We start from the raw sequence: 16365 nt of genomic DNA, 5'->3' as shown, positions 1-16365 counted from the left end.
TATTCATTTTTGGTTATCAAACAACATATTTCACGTTTACACAAATTAAATAGAATTCATTGAACATGAGATGTGGCTCGTGGGGCTAGGACATAGCATTAGGTACAATATTATGTTAGGCAAAATGTGATGTCTCGAAGTCATGTGTTGCAATATGGACAATCATCATATGTAAAATATATGTAGCAGCGCCAGCTGTGTACGTAGTCTGCTGATGGTATGTATCGTATTATATGTTTATTTAAATTGGTAGATGTGTGATTGGTAATAAACGGAGTGGAGGACTCTTCGAAATAATAGCATACAACGGTATTTCAGAAAATGGATGTTACATTCAATGAAGAACTGCGACGGGCAGAGATGATTCCAATGACTGATGTAGTTAACAGCCCCCAATCTCACCAGGAGGAGGGGGAGAAGAGGGGACGCTGGGGTTCACAAGTTGAGTACCTGTTATCGGTTGTCGGATTCTCTGTTGGCTTTTCAAACGTGCTTCGATTTCCTTATATCTGCATTAGAAACGGCGGAGGTACGTACATGATAATCTATTTTTGTACAGTTTTACAAATAAACATGCACGCTCATTGCTACTTGAACAGGAATACCTACCATCGAACTATTTCTATGAACAGTTGTCATATGTATTTGTTTAATGCGTATGAAAGTGTGGATCAGAATCAATATGAGCGCTCATTTATTGTTAAACGTGGTGCACGGAAACGGCAATTGAGAAACCACTACAGTTGGTATTTTTACTACATGATACATGATGTCTACTGTAATGATTTGTGCATCGTGTGTTCTTTAACGCCATAAGAATATCTAAAGCCAATATGCTATGCTGTTTGTTCGCTTAGATTGTTTGATATGTTTTAGCACACTCAACAATAGTCAAGCAGTTCCCAACGGGTGTCCAGTTATTTTAAAAATATGTACACACAACATCATCTGTTTAATGAAAATTGTGTGAGTGGCGGGTGCTACCGGGAGAGCTCGACATGCCCGTTACGTGGACACCTTGCTCCATTCATATAATTTTCAGTATCATGTTGCCTTTTCCGCTCTTTGAAATCTTTTCGGCAGATAATCGGGATTGATTATTCTCTCGCGTTGACGAACGTTTTGAATTCAAATGATCCCCCATAATGATCCTATATATTCCCTGTGTAAAACGTTAACTCAGAGACATGGGACCATTTGAAATACTGTAATATCAAGCCATCCGACGTTCAAGACAAGCGGAATACCAACATTTTACCACAAAGTCGCATATTCAGCATTATAGACCAATTATCACTTATTTATTTCCAGGTGCATTTCTCATCCCTTACATCGCGTGTATGACGTTATGTGGCCTGCCTCTGTTCTATCTTGAAGTTGCCATTGGACAGTTTCGTGGCAAAGGTGCAGCCCATGTGTGGAGTGTATGTCCTTTAATGAAAGGTGAGCTTCTCATTGTGGCTGTTTGACCACTAAATGACTCAATACAACTAAACTTTCCGTTGAAAGAAACATCATCCTTCAACATCTCACAAATTTCGCCTGGATATGGATAAGATCTGTTGTCTCATCTGATTTTCTAGAATATTCACTAAACACAAAACGAAATCGTCAAATGTATTTCCAAAGAGCAACCCATCACTAAATGTTGTCCATTATAATATTTCTCAGTACATCTTTAAACGACACAATATAAACTCCTTTCTCAGACCAATAGCAGCAATAATATATGCGTATACATTATCATACAAAAAATAAGGGAACAAGATTATCACATGGTATGTTTGTATCAGGTCTTGGAATCGGCATGTTGATTATGTCCGGCGGTTCTGCCTTGTACTACACTATAAACTGTGCCTGGTCTGTGTACTATTTAGTCTTCGCCTGTAGTACCGCCCTGCCCTGGGCAAACTGTCAAAATCCCTGGAACACCGACAGCTGTGTCAAAAGTGTTGAAGCATTGACACAACCGTTCGCTGAAGGTAAACCAAGATTGCAGTCATAATCACAAAGGATGTAAATAAATATACTCGCCAGCATTACAACGATGTGGTGTTATAACGGCTATATCACCTTTCGAATATTTCTGTAAATTGGTCTTATGAAATATATTATCTTGATTATCGGAATTAATGCTGGTTAATATGCTTAATCTACCACATAGCATCAATGTCATTATGTTTTGAAATTCTTGCAAATTAAACAGTTATTTCTCGAAGTTTGCAAGTATTGATATATGAGCACAAACCTTTAATCTAAGGTGGTGACTGGGGTATTGTTATTATATGCAAAGAAGCCGTTTTATCTTTTTTCAAGATGAAGAAAAAAACAGTCAGCAAACTGACTCAAAAACATTTTGGCAGGTTTGCAAAGTACTTAAAAAAACACTACATTGACATTATGCTTCTTGTAATGTAGAAGTTGGTTTCACGGAAACAAATCAGTGTAGCTATTTCTAAATGTTCTTTACAATACAAAGAATATCAAGAGTTGAATTGTAAAAAATGAATGGGTTACAAGTATGCTCTTTTCAATTTCAGTAGGAAACAGCACAGAAACAAATAGGACCCTTGTCAACTTGACATTCACTGCACACAACGTCACATCATTTGGCAAAAGCTGGGAAACAAACATAACCGTAAATCACACAGCTGCCGAAGAATTCTGGAAGTATGTACATATATAGCATTTGGTGTTTCAATTTCTCTTTGTATGGTAACGAATATTAGCATTTTCGTTTTCTTTTTGTCGTAGAAATGGTCTTCTGAGTGGTCAGCTGTGACAGTTTAACTTTGGTTTAAAACAGAAAAACACCTTTACTTGAACCTGATCTTTACAAGCGTTATTCACTTCACAATAATGCCAGTGTGGTCCGAGGTAGAATTGGAGGTGTCTTAATGGATCGGATGGTCAGCAAGATGACTTATTTGATGGCTTGTTATCGTAGCCCGATGACGTATCTATTACTGCTTTTTCTGGACCCGGCTAGCTTATTTACATGCCGTCGGGATATTGCTGACATAATGCTGAGTGCGGCATTACACAAACAAACAAATAAACGCTCTCTTTCCGTATTTGATTCTTTGGGTGATGTGTCTTCAGATACAAGGTCCTCAGCATCAGCTCAGGTCTGGATCAGCTGGGAAGCATCAAGTGGGAACTGGCCCTGTGTCTCTTTGCTTCATGGTTTCTCATATTTGCGACTTTAGTTAAGGGTGTCAGGTCCGTCGGGAAGGTAAGACATCTCTGTTCAATTATAAGATTGGCACGATAGCTATTTCGAACAAACATCAATTTGTTGTATATTGACCATATTTGACGCATTAGTGACGATATATGTCTAATGCAATTACCTATTTTGACTGGAACCATATTATTCCGTGTTGTTTTATGTGAACAAAAGACTTTGCCTATGCATGTTTTTGTGATGGGTGCCATCGGTGGGGCATCAACGTTTCCGCTAACACTTGATATTGATATTGATGGAATTGCACAGTGGACTCTGCTTTAAGCACTTAATATAAGCGACATATCAAATAATGCCACACATGGGACCAGTTTATTAAATGAGTAAGAAATCTGTCAAAACCATACATCAGTACCATTAACTTTTGACCTGAAGACGTGTCCACTCCTCTTTTGTACTGGATTTCAAAGCTCCATAAAAATCTGTACAAAAAGAGATATATTGCTGGGTCCATCAAATGTACCACCAAATCCCTGTATCAAAGAATAACCATAATCCTTAATACAGTCAAGGAAGGGACTTTCATTATATTCACAGAAAGTATTTGAGACAAGTGGAATTAATACCATGTGGAAAACTGTGGATTTGTTTCACTTTTTACAATCTCAGAAAAGAACCATGTTCTATTTTTTCAACACATTTGACTTTTCAATGTTGTACATCACCATCCCTGATGACAAACTTATGGAAAACTTACATCCCTTGATCCATGGGGCTTTTGTTAGAAAACGTGATGACCATGGTGTGATGTGTCGATTACCCAAACTGAAACAATATATTTAACCCAGAAATCTGTACGTAAATGATGACATAATACGTAGTGTGAAACCAAAAATCAAACTACAAATGATATACAATCGACAATTGTATTACAAAATTATCTAGGTTTACAAATCAATGCAAATCAATGTACAGAAATTACAATGGCAGTACACAACAGAGTGGAAGGACAAAATTCAATGGCAGTATAAAATGTGAGAGCAGTGGAAATGACAATGACAAGAATAATAATCACCTCGCCGCAACAGTGGTCAAGCTTCCGAGACAGGCCTAAGCTAGGAATCCAGGGTGAAATGTGATCTTCACACAAAAGCTGGTCTTTATGTAATGTCAGATGAAATGTGAGATGATATGCAAGAGGCACGCACTCGTCCCCTGATCTTCCAGAACATTCTCTAAAGCTCCACATCAGTCCACGCTTTTTCGGAAGTTTACACATCACACTAGCATCTAAATATAATAATATAATTCCTCACCCCTGCTTACATTAAGTAGTACTACATTCCATACATACACTGCCATATAGCAATAAATGTAGTTACATATCTATCTTCAGAAATGAAAGAAAATGCCATCTGAGAAAACAATATGTGAAATGCTCGACTGGGGCAAGATATTTAGGCAAGAAGAAGGCTTCTCCATGGGCACAATTTGCGCTCCCTTTCTTGCTGACCTGTTTTTTTATGCATGTGAATAAGAAATTCTGCTCGGATTGGCAAAGTCAAAAGAAAGCAATTTGGCCGAGAAGTTTAACTTTTTAGCTCAGGTATATCGATGACCTGATATGGTTCAAAAACCATCAAATAGCCAATCACTTCCATTGATTTACCAACCTGAACTAGCACTAGAGGAAACAAGTCAGACCGCTTCATCTGTTTCATGGTTAGATCTATCTACAGTGTGTCAAGCAATATTCATGCAGCTCAAGCATTTCACAACTTTTGAGGTACAATCAAGCATTTTCTTTCTATCAAGATTTCAAAGAGCGAGAAGTTGTTTGATCATGGTTACAACATTCAAGACCTAAGTAAAGCTTTCAACAAGCTTTTTGGTATACATGTGGAGGACATTTCGAAGTTTGACGCATCGGTGACTAGAATGATGTCCGATGCAATTCCCTATTTTGACCTGTACCAAACATAAGCTTGCCTTTGCATGTGTACGTGACGGGTTCCACCGGTGGGGCAGTACACACTCAGCTTTTCGCGAACACCTGGTATCATGACTGTTAGATAGTGATTCATTCACACAAGCTCATGATGTAGTCAGAATCGTGCAAGCATTTTAGGCAAAAAAAATCGTATAAAAGGGAAAGGATTTTGTCTCTATTATTTACATGGCTGAGCAGCTGCGTGTTTGGTGTCAATTATAAATGCCATTGGACATGATCAATATCAATATAATGTAAATAACCGTGTTGTCACCATGTCTTTAGTTTGACCCCTGTAGTTGTTGACAGTTCGATAAAGATATGATGAACCCAAAATGTAAGATTTACTCAATTCTTTGAATGGCGAGGACATATTGTAGTTTGCCTTGCCATTGAAGTATTTGCAGCTTATGTTATAATGGAGGGGGTAAGCACATTGATCGGGCGATGAGCCTGGACAGGCTGTGCCAAAACCACCTTTCTCCCTCTGGAGATGTTATTTGAATATGAAAGATAATATTAATATAGTGGAGTGTGGGAATTATTGATGACCTGTGGTTACTGTGTTGCAGGTTGTGTACGTGACCGCGACACTTCCATATGGTTTACTTTTCATCCTGCTTGTCCGTGGACTGACTTTACCTGGTGGAACAGACGGTGCTCTGTTCTACATTACCCCTGATTTCAGCAAATTATCAAACATACAGGTGAATGAAGCAAGATTTATTATTATCTCTCAACGATTTACAATTAAATGGCTCACGATGAGTCAAATAAAGATGAAATATGTCATCCATTTTTATTAACGTCTGAGACTTGCATCACTTCGGGCGTTCCTCCAACATTAAGCTCACATGCTGCGATATAACTGGAATACTGTTGAAAGCGGCGTTAAACCCAAATCATTCACTCACTCACTCATCCATATTTACACATTTTTTACCAATAAAGTATTAAAACTATGTTAAATGAATTAAACTGACATTTTGGTTTCATCGAATTTATTATTTTCAAGCTATAAAATAGACGAATCTGGAGAGATTATCCGCGTAACCGAATACTTTCTTGTAGGTGTGGATCGAAGCCTGTGTTCAAGTATTCTTTTCTCTTGGCCCTGCATGGGGAGGAATTATCACATTGTCCAGCTTTAACAAATTTAATAGCAACTGTCTAAGGTAGTGAAATTTATATCATAATTACTGTTTGTGTCATAATTTTAAATGTTTGTTACGATGGTTGATTTGGATTAAAAATTGCCATCAAGAGTATTTAAGTTACAAGTATCCTTCAGTGACAAATACATAGGTTCATGCAGCATCGAAATGGGAGAACCATTGTATACCAACGTCGACATGAACGATTTGTCGCTAACTGCATACAGGAAATAAAAAAAATATCGCACACTAGAACAAACTTGGTGAAAATGCAAGCCAGCATAAGTGCCAAACACTATTATGAGGATTTTGACAATATTCTTCCATCTACCCACAGTGATCATGTCGTTCACGAACATTAAAACGGGTTTGGAAATATTTTTTAACCATTGGTTCAGTAGTTAAACAGCATGGTTTATTAATGATGTTAAGGAAGCAAAACGTGATGACCGGTCGACGTTTCTACTGCCCCCCTTCAAACTACGTTTAAGTCAAGGGATCATAAACATTATGTACACTCTTATGAAATGGTAATGATAATCTCCGCATTTGAGATTGTTTATGAGTTCTGGTACAATATCTGAACTAATAAATAGTATTATATATGCGAAAGGTTTGCATGATATGCAGTTGTAGTTCTCGTTTGAGTGACAAAATTAAAATATACATGTGCTTCGTTCCATATTTTACAACCAAAACCACAACAACAAGAAAAGAATCGCATATAATTTAATATCCTCGAATTGCAAAACATTAACAAAATCTTCAATTTGTCAAAGAACATTTGATATTTTGGGGTCGAATTTATAATTGATAGTCAAGAAATATCTTATTCTCGTCAACGCCGTCATATAGCTAGAATATTGCTGAGTGCGGCGTTAAACAAACAAACAAACAACCTTATTCTAGTCAGATTAGGATTCGTCCATGGAGAAAATTCATGTTTATGATCAAAAATCGTAATTAACTGTCATTAAATCACGTTTAACCAAATCGCCAAATCAACATTAGCACTCGTAAATATATAAGCCTCTTTAGGCAGATAGGGAATAACATGCTTTTGGGTATCGACAACTATCCATATAGAACGGCCTGCACCAATACTTTAATACTTTAGGCAGATAGGGAAGGGAATTTCTATATGTTATTTATAAGAACGCATGTGAGCAGGTAAAGTTCACATATATTTTACACACATCCAACCTACAATACACTCATGATGTGCAACAAGCATTTCTGTTACAAGACATTTCTTGTTGAAATGTTCACAGATTGTCTTCATTCATCATGATGAATTACTTAACAATATCAAGGAAACACTGATACTGCATTTGTCTTGGTTTATCATCTTCCAATTATCATCATTTCAAAACCAAATCTTTCCTACAAGTATTCAAATTACTAAATTATCTCATTTCCTACGTCCTGTCGCTATATGGCTGAAATAATGCCGATGCGACGTTAAATTTTATTTCACTCACTCCTACGACCTATATCTCTTCATTTCAAATAAAGCTCGATGTCACTGTTCATAAAAAATATATCCCTTATGCTCTTATTCAACCACTAACGTGTTTCATATTACATGTCTGCTTTTTCGGTAGGAATGCAATCATCTGTACGTGCGCTGGTGCAGGAACAAGCTTGTTTGCCGGTGGAGTTGTTTTTTCCATTCTTGGCTTCATGGCACATAATGCAGGTGTGCCCATCACAGATGTTGTGTCCTCAGGTATGTCTTACAGCTATTGACGTAGTGGAATGATGTCGATTTTCCAATTGTTAATTTCCCGTTACCGCCGGGACCGTCTTCAGTGGGCAACACAGCATCAGCATTGGCGCCACCAGCATTGGAGAAGAGCCCTGTTCTCAGACGAGAGCTCTTCCTGTATCTCAACAGATGGCAGAGAGGGAGAGTCTGGCGACGCCGTGGGGAACGTTATTCGGAAGCTTGTGTTGTTGAGAGAGACCCGTGGGGTGGTCCAAGCATCTTAGTGTGGGGTGGAATTGGTCTTGCACAGAGGGTCGGCCATGTGGTCTTCCAGAACATCGGTCCAGGGAGAGGCAATGGTGTCACAGCAGCTCGGTACATTGATCATGTCTTGACACCACCCGCTCTACCTCATTTGGCACAATTCGCCGCAACCACGAGTTTCAGCATGATAACGCCCATGCCCACACTGCGAGAGCAACAAGAGACTTCCTCCATTAGAATTACATCAGTGGCCTGCCCTCAGTCTCGATTTAGCACCTGTGGGACGAGATTCAAAGACGGCTGAATGACGTCCGACCAAGCCCGACAACTGCAGCTGAACTGCGTCAGGCGTTCCTCAGAGTGTGGGCTCAAGTGCCTCGTCACTGATTTCCAGTGATTCATTCATATAGTTGTTGTTGCTTGTTTGTTTGTTGTTTCACGCCGCACTCAGTAATATTCCAGCTATATGACGTCTTTCTGTAATTAATCGAGTCTGGAGCAGACATTCAGTGATTTACATCATTAGCATCTATCTACGCAATTTGGGTACGATGACATGCATCAACCCAGTCAGCGAGTCTGACCACCCGATCCCGTTAGTCGCCTCTTGCGACAAGCATAGTCACCTTTTGCGACAAGCTTTGGTTGCTGAGCCCAGATCTTCACGGGTTTCATTCATATAATTCCCATCACTAATTTTAATTTTCTGCTCCAAGGAATCTGTTTCGGCAGATATTCGAGACTGATTTTCCTTTTGAATAGTAAGTTAACATAATCATATACTAAAGGCAACGAATGGAATTTTTTTTATCTCATGTCATCTAATTTCAGGACAGCTAGCCCAAGCTAGGACATGACCCAAAGGTTTACTGAATTCCCTTACCCTGCTTTTCTCTCACATGTATTTACCATCTGTGTATCTATTCCAGGCCCAGGACTAGGATTCGTTATTTATCCAGAAGCCTTGGCTCAACTTCCACTGCCACAGATATGGAGTTTTGTCTTCTTTATAATGCTTGTTCTCTTAATTCTGGATTCAATGGTGAGAAACTATTTGTCGAACCAACAGAACGGATAAGACGCACATCTACATATATACGTATATGAGAATCCCAAATGTTTTGTAAAGAAAAAGCAAGAAAACTGAACTTTTCAATAAAATCAGTTGATGCAATCGGCACATTTCCTACTGAGAAAACAATGTTTGAAATGCTGAACTTCCTCATTGATAAGATCTATGTAAAATTTGGGGACAAGACATTTAACTTAAGGAGTTTACTTTATATAGCTCAGGTATATCGATGATGCGATATCGTTCAATTACCATCAAATAGTCAATTTCCTTCTAATGATTTACCCAACTGAGCAAGAAATAAAGGAGACCAGTGAGACCGCCTCATCTGCTTCATATTTAGATATATGCATAAAGACAAAACACTTTCCAAAAGACTGCATGACAAGAGGGATGACTTTTCAATAGTTAACTTTCCCTTTATGTCAAGCAACTGCAGCTGCAGCTCCAGCCCTTCGTGTCTACATTTCACACTTTTTGAGGTACAATCGAGCATGCTCTTTCCACCAGGATTTTAAAGAGCGTCATACAACTCTTGCTCAGAAGTTGTTTGATCAAGGTTACAACATTCAATGACTCAGTAAAACTTTCAAAATGTTGTATGGTAGACATATGGAGTACATTTCCAAATTGGACGCATCAGTGAGAAAAATTATGTCCGATGCAATTCCCTCTTTTGACTCGGACCACATGTTCCCGTGTTTTTACTAGTGACTTTCCTTTGCATGTGTTTGTGACCGATTCCACAGGTTGGGCAGAATACCCTCACCTTTTCGCAAACATCTGGTATCATCACTATTTGATATTGATTCATAAAGCTCAAGATATAGTTGGAATCGTATAATCGACAATCGAATTTTCTTCTGAAGATGGAGAGGGTTTTGTCGCTTTCGACTGTATCCTCATATTCAAGTCTAAGGATCTTAAATCAAATAACAATTTATGTTATATCATTTTGTCTTTATATAGATGTCCATGGTTGAAACTGTGGTATCAGCCATTATGGATGAATACCCCATCCTTCTGAAATGGAGAATGGCTGTAAATGCTGTTTTTTGTGCCGCATTCTTTCTACTGGGCCTCATATTCACAACTGAGGTTTGTAATGCAATATGTTTCCTGGTCTTTGAAAGGCATTTAGAAGTGATTCACATAAGGAAGAGAATATATGGATGTCAACTTCTTTATTAATTAAAGTAATTAGCACTGATAGGTGTAAGAATGGACATAGCAAGGGGCAAATTGAAGCCAGCTAGGCAATTTGCCCAGATAAAGATCAAAGCAATAAGTCCCAAGCACTAGGCTGATAGGTTCCCTGGTCACGGTTCATGGCTGGCTGGTGTCTCCTGATGTCAATGGCTTCTTGTAGTTTCCTTTGTCGCCAGTTGTTGTTGTTGGTAGACAGGACTTTGGTGACTTCCCACATGATGTTATGGTTTATGTTCTTCAGGATGTGTTAGGAAATAGCGGATTTCCGGTCGAGTTTGCTTACAGAGGTCCGATGTTCTTTGAATCTTGTGTTGAGGACTCTAAGGGTTTCTCCAATGTACTGGTGGCCACAGTTGCAGGGTATCTGGTATATACATCCTCGGGGGTTGGGACTCGCCCTGCTAGTGCCTCTGCCATTTGCTTGTAGATGGGTCTTGATGGACTTGCCGCTAGAGAAGGTGACATCTATGTTGGCTTTATTCTTGATGAGGCGGGAAATCTGATGAGTGACAGGGCCTTGGTAGGGTATTGTGATTTTGATGGGCGATGGAGCTGGTTGGGGCCTGGGGTCGGAGTTCTTGAAGGTCTTGCGGATGGTTTTGGAGACAAGGTGGGCAGAATAGTTGTTGAGGGAAGTGATGGTTTCCTTGAGATGGCCCATTTCACCCCTGAGGGCATCAGGGTGACAAATGGATTTGGCACGTCGGGTGAGGGTGGCAATGATGGCTTGTTTTATCTGGGGATGGTGGCAGGAGTTGTAGTGGATGTACTGGTCTGTGTGTCTGGACTTGCGGTACACTGATGTTCTTAGTCCATCATCTTTGGTTTGGAGGAAGGTGTCGATTAGTTTCGGTCTCCATGGTGAACTGGATTCTCTGGTGCTGGGCGTTGAGATGTTTGAGGAGCTTTGTGGGGTCGTTCTGGTGGGCTATGGTGGTGAATGTGTCGTCTACTTTTCGGTACCAGCAGAGGGGTTGGAATGGTGCTGTGGGCTGATTCTTTAAAGAATGTCATGAAGATTTCCGTGATGAGAGTGGATAGAGGGGAGCCCATAGGTATTTCCGTGGATTTGTAAATCATGTCGTTGAAGGTGAAGTATGATGTGTCAAAGCAGCTGGTGGCTGGGTTGATGCTGCTGTCTATTGTGAGTTTGGTGTCTAGGTCGTCGATTATATTCAAATTATTATATATCGATTATATATATATATATATATATATATATATATATATATATATATATATATATATATATATATATGCTCTCTGTCTCATGGCATTAATTCACCCGATGAAGAAGTAAGCACATACTCCGAAACGTTATGTTCCCCATATTAAGAAGTTGACATCCATATGTTCTCTTCCTTAATATGTTTCCTAGTCAGGTGCATAAACAAGACCATTTGACACACTCCTGTAGATGACTCTTTTCACATAAAAAGATCACAATGTTAAAGACATTTGTGTTATATCTTGTCCATATGTTGCAGGGCGGAATGTACGTTTTCACACTGGTTGACTGGTACTTCGCCGCGATATTCTTCTTCTTTTGTGGTTTTCTGGAGTGCGTAGTTCTTGGATGGTTTTATGGTAAGGATCTAAAGCAATCTATTCCCCTTTTTGCAAGGTATACCAACTCATGATTGTAACGGGAGCTTTTATTTTCGCATTTGTTCCAGAAATCACTATCGGCTGCTCATTTGAATAAGAAAAGTTTCATCAAAACCTATAACCGTGGCTGTCTGACAAAGCCTCCACAGGAAGTTTTATGATTGTCGTACAAAGCATTTTAAACGTCACTATTTCTTGAAAACGAACGTGAACAGAGAAGCCATGGCCAGGGAATCGAATCCAAAAATTCCCCTGAAAATGTTTTCAGGTTTGTACCCATGCTAGTAAAGTAGTAAACGCCGAAGACAAGCATCACTTTCGGCTGTCCGCGAACATTAAGCTGATTTGAACTGAAATTCTGTGGGCAGACTTTAGGGCCACAAAAGCTAGGATCATGCACATCAGATGCAGCTCTGTAGGCCTTGAAGTATCAGAGAACATTTAGAAAAAAATGCAGTATCGCTAGTAAAACTGAGTGACGGGGGAAGGAGACATGTTCACGAAATCTAATAATAATAACGGAACATTTTCAAGAGAATATCAAATGGCAAGAAGCGTTCATAAATGAACAACATCATAAATGACCATGTGTCATTTTGCTTTGTCAATGTGGAACTAACATTTTGTTGACGGACTAGGCAATAAAGGGAGACAATTTGCAGGGAGGCAACTCTTGTATAACAATAGTTCTGTCAAAGTGTTATGTTGACTGCAGTGAAAATATCATTTTTCTCAAATTCAGAAAACGCAGTCTTTCAAACTGAAGTATATAATAAATGGTATTCCACACACCATATATTGGCTGCATATAAATGATACATGCAGCAATGGCTTGGTAATGGGTCAAAACGACATTTCCAACATGGCCGCCATGGCGTCCATGTTTTATAATCGGATTTGAATACTGGGTTCTTATTTAGAGATGCCATGGTTGTGGTCATTCCCTAAAGGCTTCAGCTGTCACAGAGAACAACCAGATGTGGGGACGGCGAACAATGCGCTCACTTGACATTCAGTGTGAAATAACAATAATGTTTTACAATGCAAACTATTCTTTAATGATGAACAATAATATGATCAGCACTAATTGTGTTCCTTATACATTAAGGAGTAAACCGTATCAGTGCAGACATTGAACTGATGACAGGAAAACCAGCTCCAATGTTCTTCAGAATCGCATGGCGCTATATTACACCCACAATTCTTCTGGTAAGGGACATATGGTAAATCCTGAGAAAAGCCATATTACAGTTAAGTGAAGTTAGTACACGTAATTTATATATTCGTTACATGTAAAACAGTGTCACCTATTGGCTTGTTGTCATGCCTACTCAAACATGGTTCATTTCATGTATAAATGTATGTTAACAAATGGAAGATTAATTACATCATTTTCATCATCTTTACCAAGTTAAGATGCCAAAACGGCACTCAAACCTTTAAATAATTACAAACAAATAAATGAATAATTTATCTTCGAGTGAGAACCATGAAAACCAACGACATAATGTAATGTTACCAAGTTTACTCAACAGTCGAACTTTTTATGACATCTCCCCCTTTACTTGCCCTTTCAGACAATATCCATTGTCACCCTTGCCCAGTACCAGTCTCCAACATACGACGGTTATGTTTATCCTGACTACGCTGCTACTATTGGCTGGTGCATAGCAACCATTCCATGCATCCCATTGGTAGTAATGATGTTTTCAGCCATAATCAGAGAGGAGGGTAGTTTTTTGCAGGTGATTAAACTGGCTTTAAACAAACAATACACTATTACAATCTGTTTGCACATTTATAATATGTATGCAATGTTTAATGTGTTTGATCAAACTGAAGTCGCTCTTTCCTAAGATAGATGAGTTTGTTTTTCCAGGTGTAATGTTAGCTGTTTTAATACGTTAATCGACGTTTGACATAAATAAAAAAATACAAATAAGCAGTCATGTCCTTTAAACTGACCAAGTATATGTACTAGTTCTGATACTTGAACCCTTATTCTTGGCGCTGAATATCTGCTATTTGATCAAAGGTAACATAATTGTCATTAACGTCCCTTTCTTTCGTCCATGACTTTGTCCTCCATATATTTACACCATGGCGTGAATGAGCAAGGACCATTTGAGGCGACAATAATGAAGTATTTTTGTTCACATTATTTCTGTTGCTATAGATATGGTGAGGTAACAATACATTTCAATGATCATAATAGCTTTTGCGTTCGAAAGACGTTTTTCACGGGACACAACCAACAACAAGTAGAATTTCTGTACAGTTATTGTCACCTGAAATCGTGATACGTTAAGCATACATGTGCCTAGCTATAGCATGCAAGCCTTCAGATATATGATGTGAGAATGTGAGATGTTCAATGTAACGTATGCTTTTTAACTGAAAGTGATCGCTGAAAATCGTTTCTCAATTATTCCTCACAGAGACTGAGGAAATCCTTGCAACCTGACAGCTCCTGGGGTCCATGCAGCCAAAACGTCATTCCTGAAATGATACAGCAATTGTAATGAGAAACCAACTTTAATTTGATACCTATAATGCCGGCTCTACATCCTTTCGGTGATCACGTGACAATGGAAACGCGAAAGGAAAAAAATGGGTTCTCCTATACACATCATCGTGTATGTTTATATATCAGTAAGCATACAAAGTATTCTTCCACCGGTTACGTACCAGCTTGTTTCTGACAGAGAATTGGAGTAAGGCGGTTTATTCATGGTCATCCATTCATGAACATAATGTCTTGAGTCTGGTTTAAAAAGAGAGTTACAGAAAGTGACGATAGAGCCTATCGCCTTGTGTGAACAGGCTTTGGACGATACCTATTATAGCTAATTCGATATGGCTGGTTTATGTATTGTTGAGAAAAAAAGACCTCTATTGTTACTCTTTTTCTAGATAGACAAACAAACAGTGTCTACTCTCCCTTATTTTAAAAAATGTGACCGAGAAATATTTCCTTATTTATTATATACTAGTAATGCATAGTATTATCGCATCATCCGGTATACTTGGTATTATTATCAAATAGTTAAGCAGGATTTCTTGTAAGGTATCTTCTATGGACAGGTATCTGTGACAAAACTATATTTTGCTACTATTAAAAGTCACTGTTGCACCATGATATAAGCAAATTGCATTGACCAACATTCAAAAGTACATCCTCCTTGCTGACAAATGCAAATATGCCTGGTGGTCGTTGGACCAAGCCAAAAATATCAGCAACTGGTTTGTCTGGCTCAGATTATTTTCCTGCCCCGCTTTCTAAATCAACGAACAAACAAGCATGCGCTGATTCTGTAATGTCTAAAACTTGCAATTTTTCCTTTTCATCCATATCATCTCTGATAACACAAGATTCTTAAGTTTTAAAATAGTTCAAATTTGTTTGATATGCAGTACCTTGTTACTTTACCATTTTCTTTGCTGGTTAGGAAATTATCTGACATGAGCACACAACCTATCAGTTTCCAAATGTAAATGTTTAATCTGTGGAATCAACACATGCTCCCTGTTCCAACAATTTAACTCCAATTGTTAATTACCCAAATGTATAAAAAGGTTTAATGTTCAGGTAGTCTTTGTTATTTGTTTATTTCTGTTCTATGGACCGCCTCCGTGGTCTAGCGATAGAGCGTCAGCCCAAAGGCGGAGGGTCTTGGGGGTTCGATCCCCGGCTGCGTTACTACAAAAGACCTTTAAAAATGGTACTTGTTGTTTCCCTGACTTGCGCTTGGCATTAAGGGTTTAAAACAAGGACTGGTCGGCTCGCAGTCAGTATACTGTGTCTGAGTGGGGTATTTATGCCAGCCGGACTAGTACAAGCAACACACACACACACACACACACACACACACACACACACACACACACACACACACACACACACACACGCATGTTCGTTGTTATAGAAGTACAGTGGAATGTACATGTACTCTTAAACGTGTCCTATTCTGTCCAGTTGGCGCTCATGTCGATCGTGTGAACGTTGTGCCACATGTAGTTTCATTGTTCACTTAAATGGACCCAGATGCAAACGAATCTCCATTCTTCACATGCGTGCCAGTCAAACCTGAGTTGTGAATGATCGCCACCTTCGAATGTAATCGCTTTACTTAATACTCTGTTTCCAATGTTAATTACAGTTTATTGTCCCTC

General features: G+C 38.8%; 1 protein-coding gene across 1 annotated transcript; it reads left to right on the top strand.

Moving 5' to 3' along the window:
• The first annotated feature begins 321 nt into the window (after nucleotides 1-321).
• Nucleotides 322-14714, top strand: LOC139447975 (sodium- and chloride-dependent glycine transporter 2-like). The gene is made up of 14 exons (XM_071229479.1): nucleotides 322-529; nucleotides 1312-1443; nucleotides 1794-1982; nucleotides 2541-2670; nucleotides 3103-3235; nucleotides 5750-5884; nucleotides 6249-6352; nucleotides 7936-8060; nucleotides 9233-9345; nucleotides 10345-10473; nucleotides 12072-12171; nucleotides 13301-13401; nucleotides 13770-13937; nucleotides 14631-14714. The coding sequence occupies exons 1-14, from the start codon at nucleotides 322-324 to the stop codon at nucleotides 14712-14714; spliced, it is 1851 nt and encodes a 616-aa protein (XP_071085580.1).
• The last annotated feature ends 1651 nt before the right edge of the window (nucleotides 14715-16365 follow it).

Source organism: Haliotis cracherodii, unplaced genomic scaffold (assembly GCF_022045235.1).
Source record: "Haliotis cracherodii isolate W230 unplaced genomic scaffold, xgHalCrac1.p SCAF_10, whole genome shotgun sequence".
In the NCBI taxonomy this organism is placed as follows: domain Eukaryota; kingdom Metazoa; phylum Mollusca; class Gastropoda; order Lepetellida; family Haliotidae; genus Haliotis; species Haliotis cracherodii.
Note: the sequence above shows the minus strand (reverse complement) of the source record. Positions and strands in the feature narration are given on the sequence as shown.

Excerpts from the sequence above, each read along its gene's own strand:
- LOC139447975 (XM_071229479.1), top strand. The coding sequence starts at position 322 with ATGGATGTTACATTCAATGAAGAACTGCGACGGGCAGAGATGATTCCA. Across the intron at positions 10,474-12,071 it reads GCCTCATATTCACAACTGAG|GGCGGAATGTACGTTTTCAC; the intron begins GTTTGTAATGCA and ends CATATGTTGCAG. Across the intron at positions 13,938-14,630 it reads AGGAGGGTAGTTTTTTGCAG|AGACTGAGGAAATCCTTGCA; the intron begins GTGATTAAACTG and ends TATTCCTCACAG.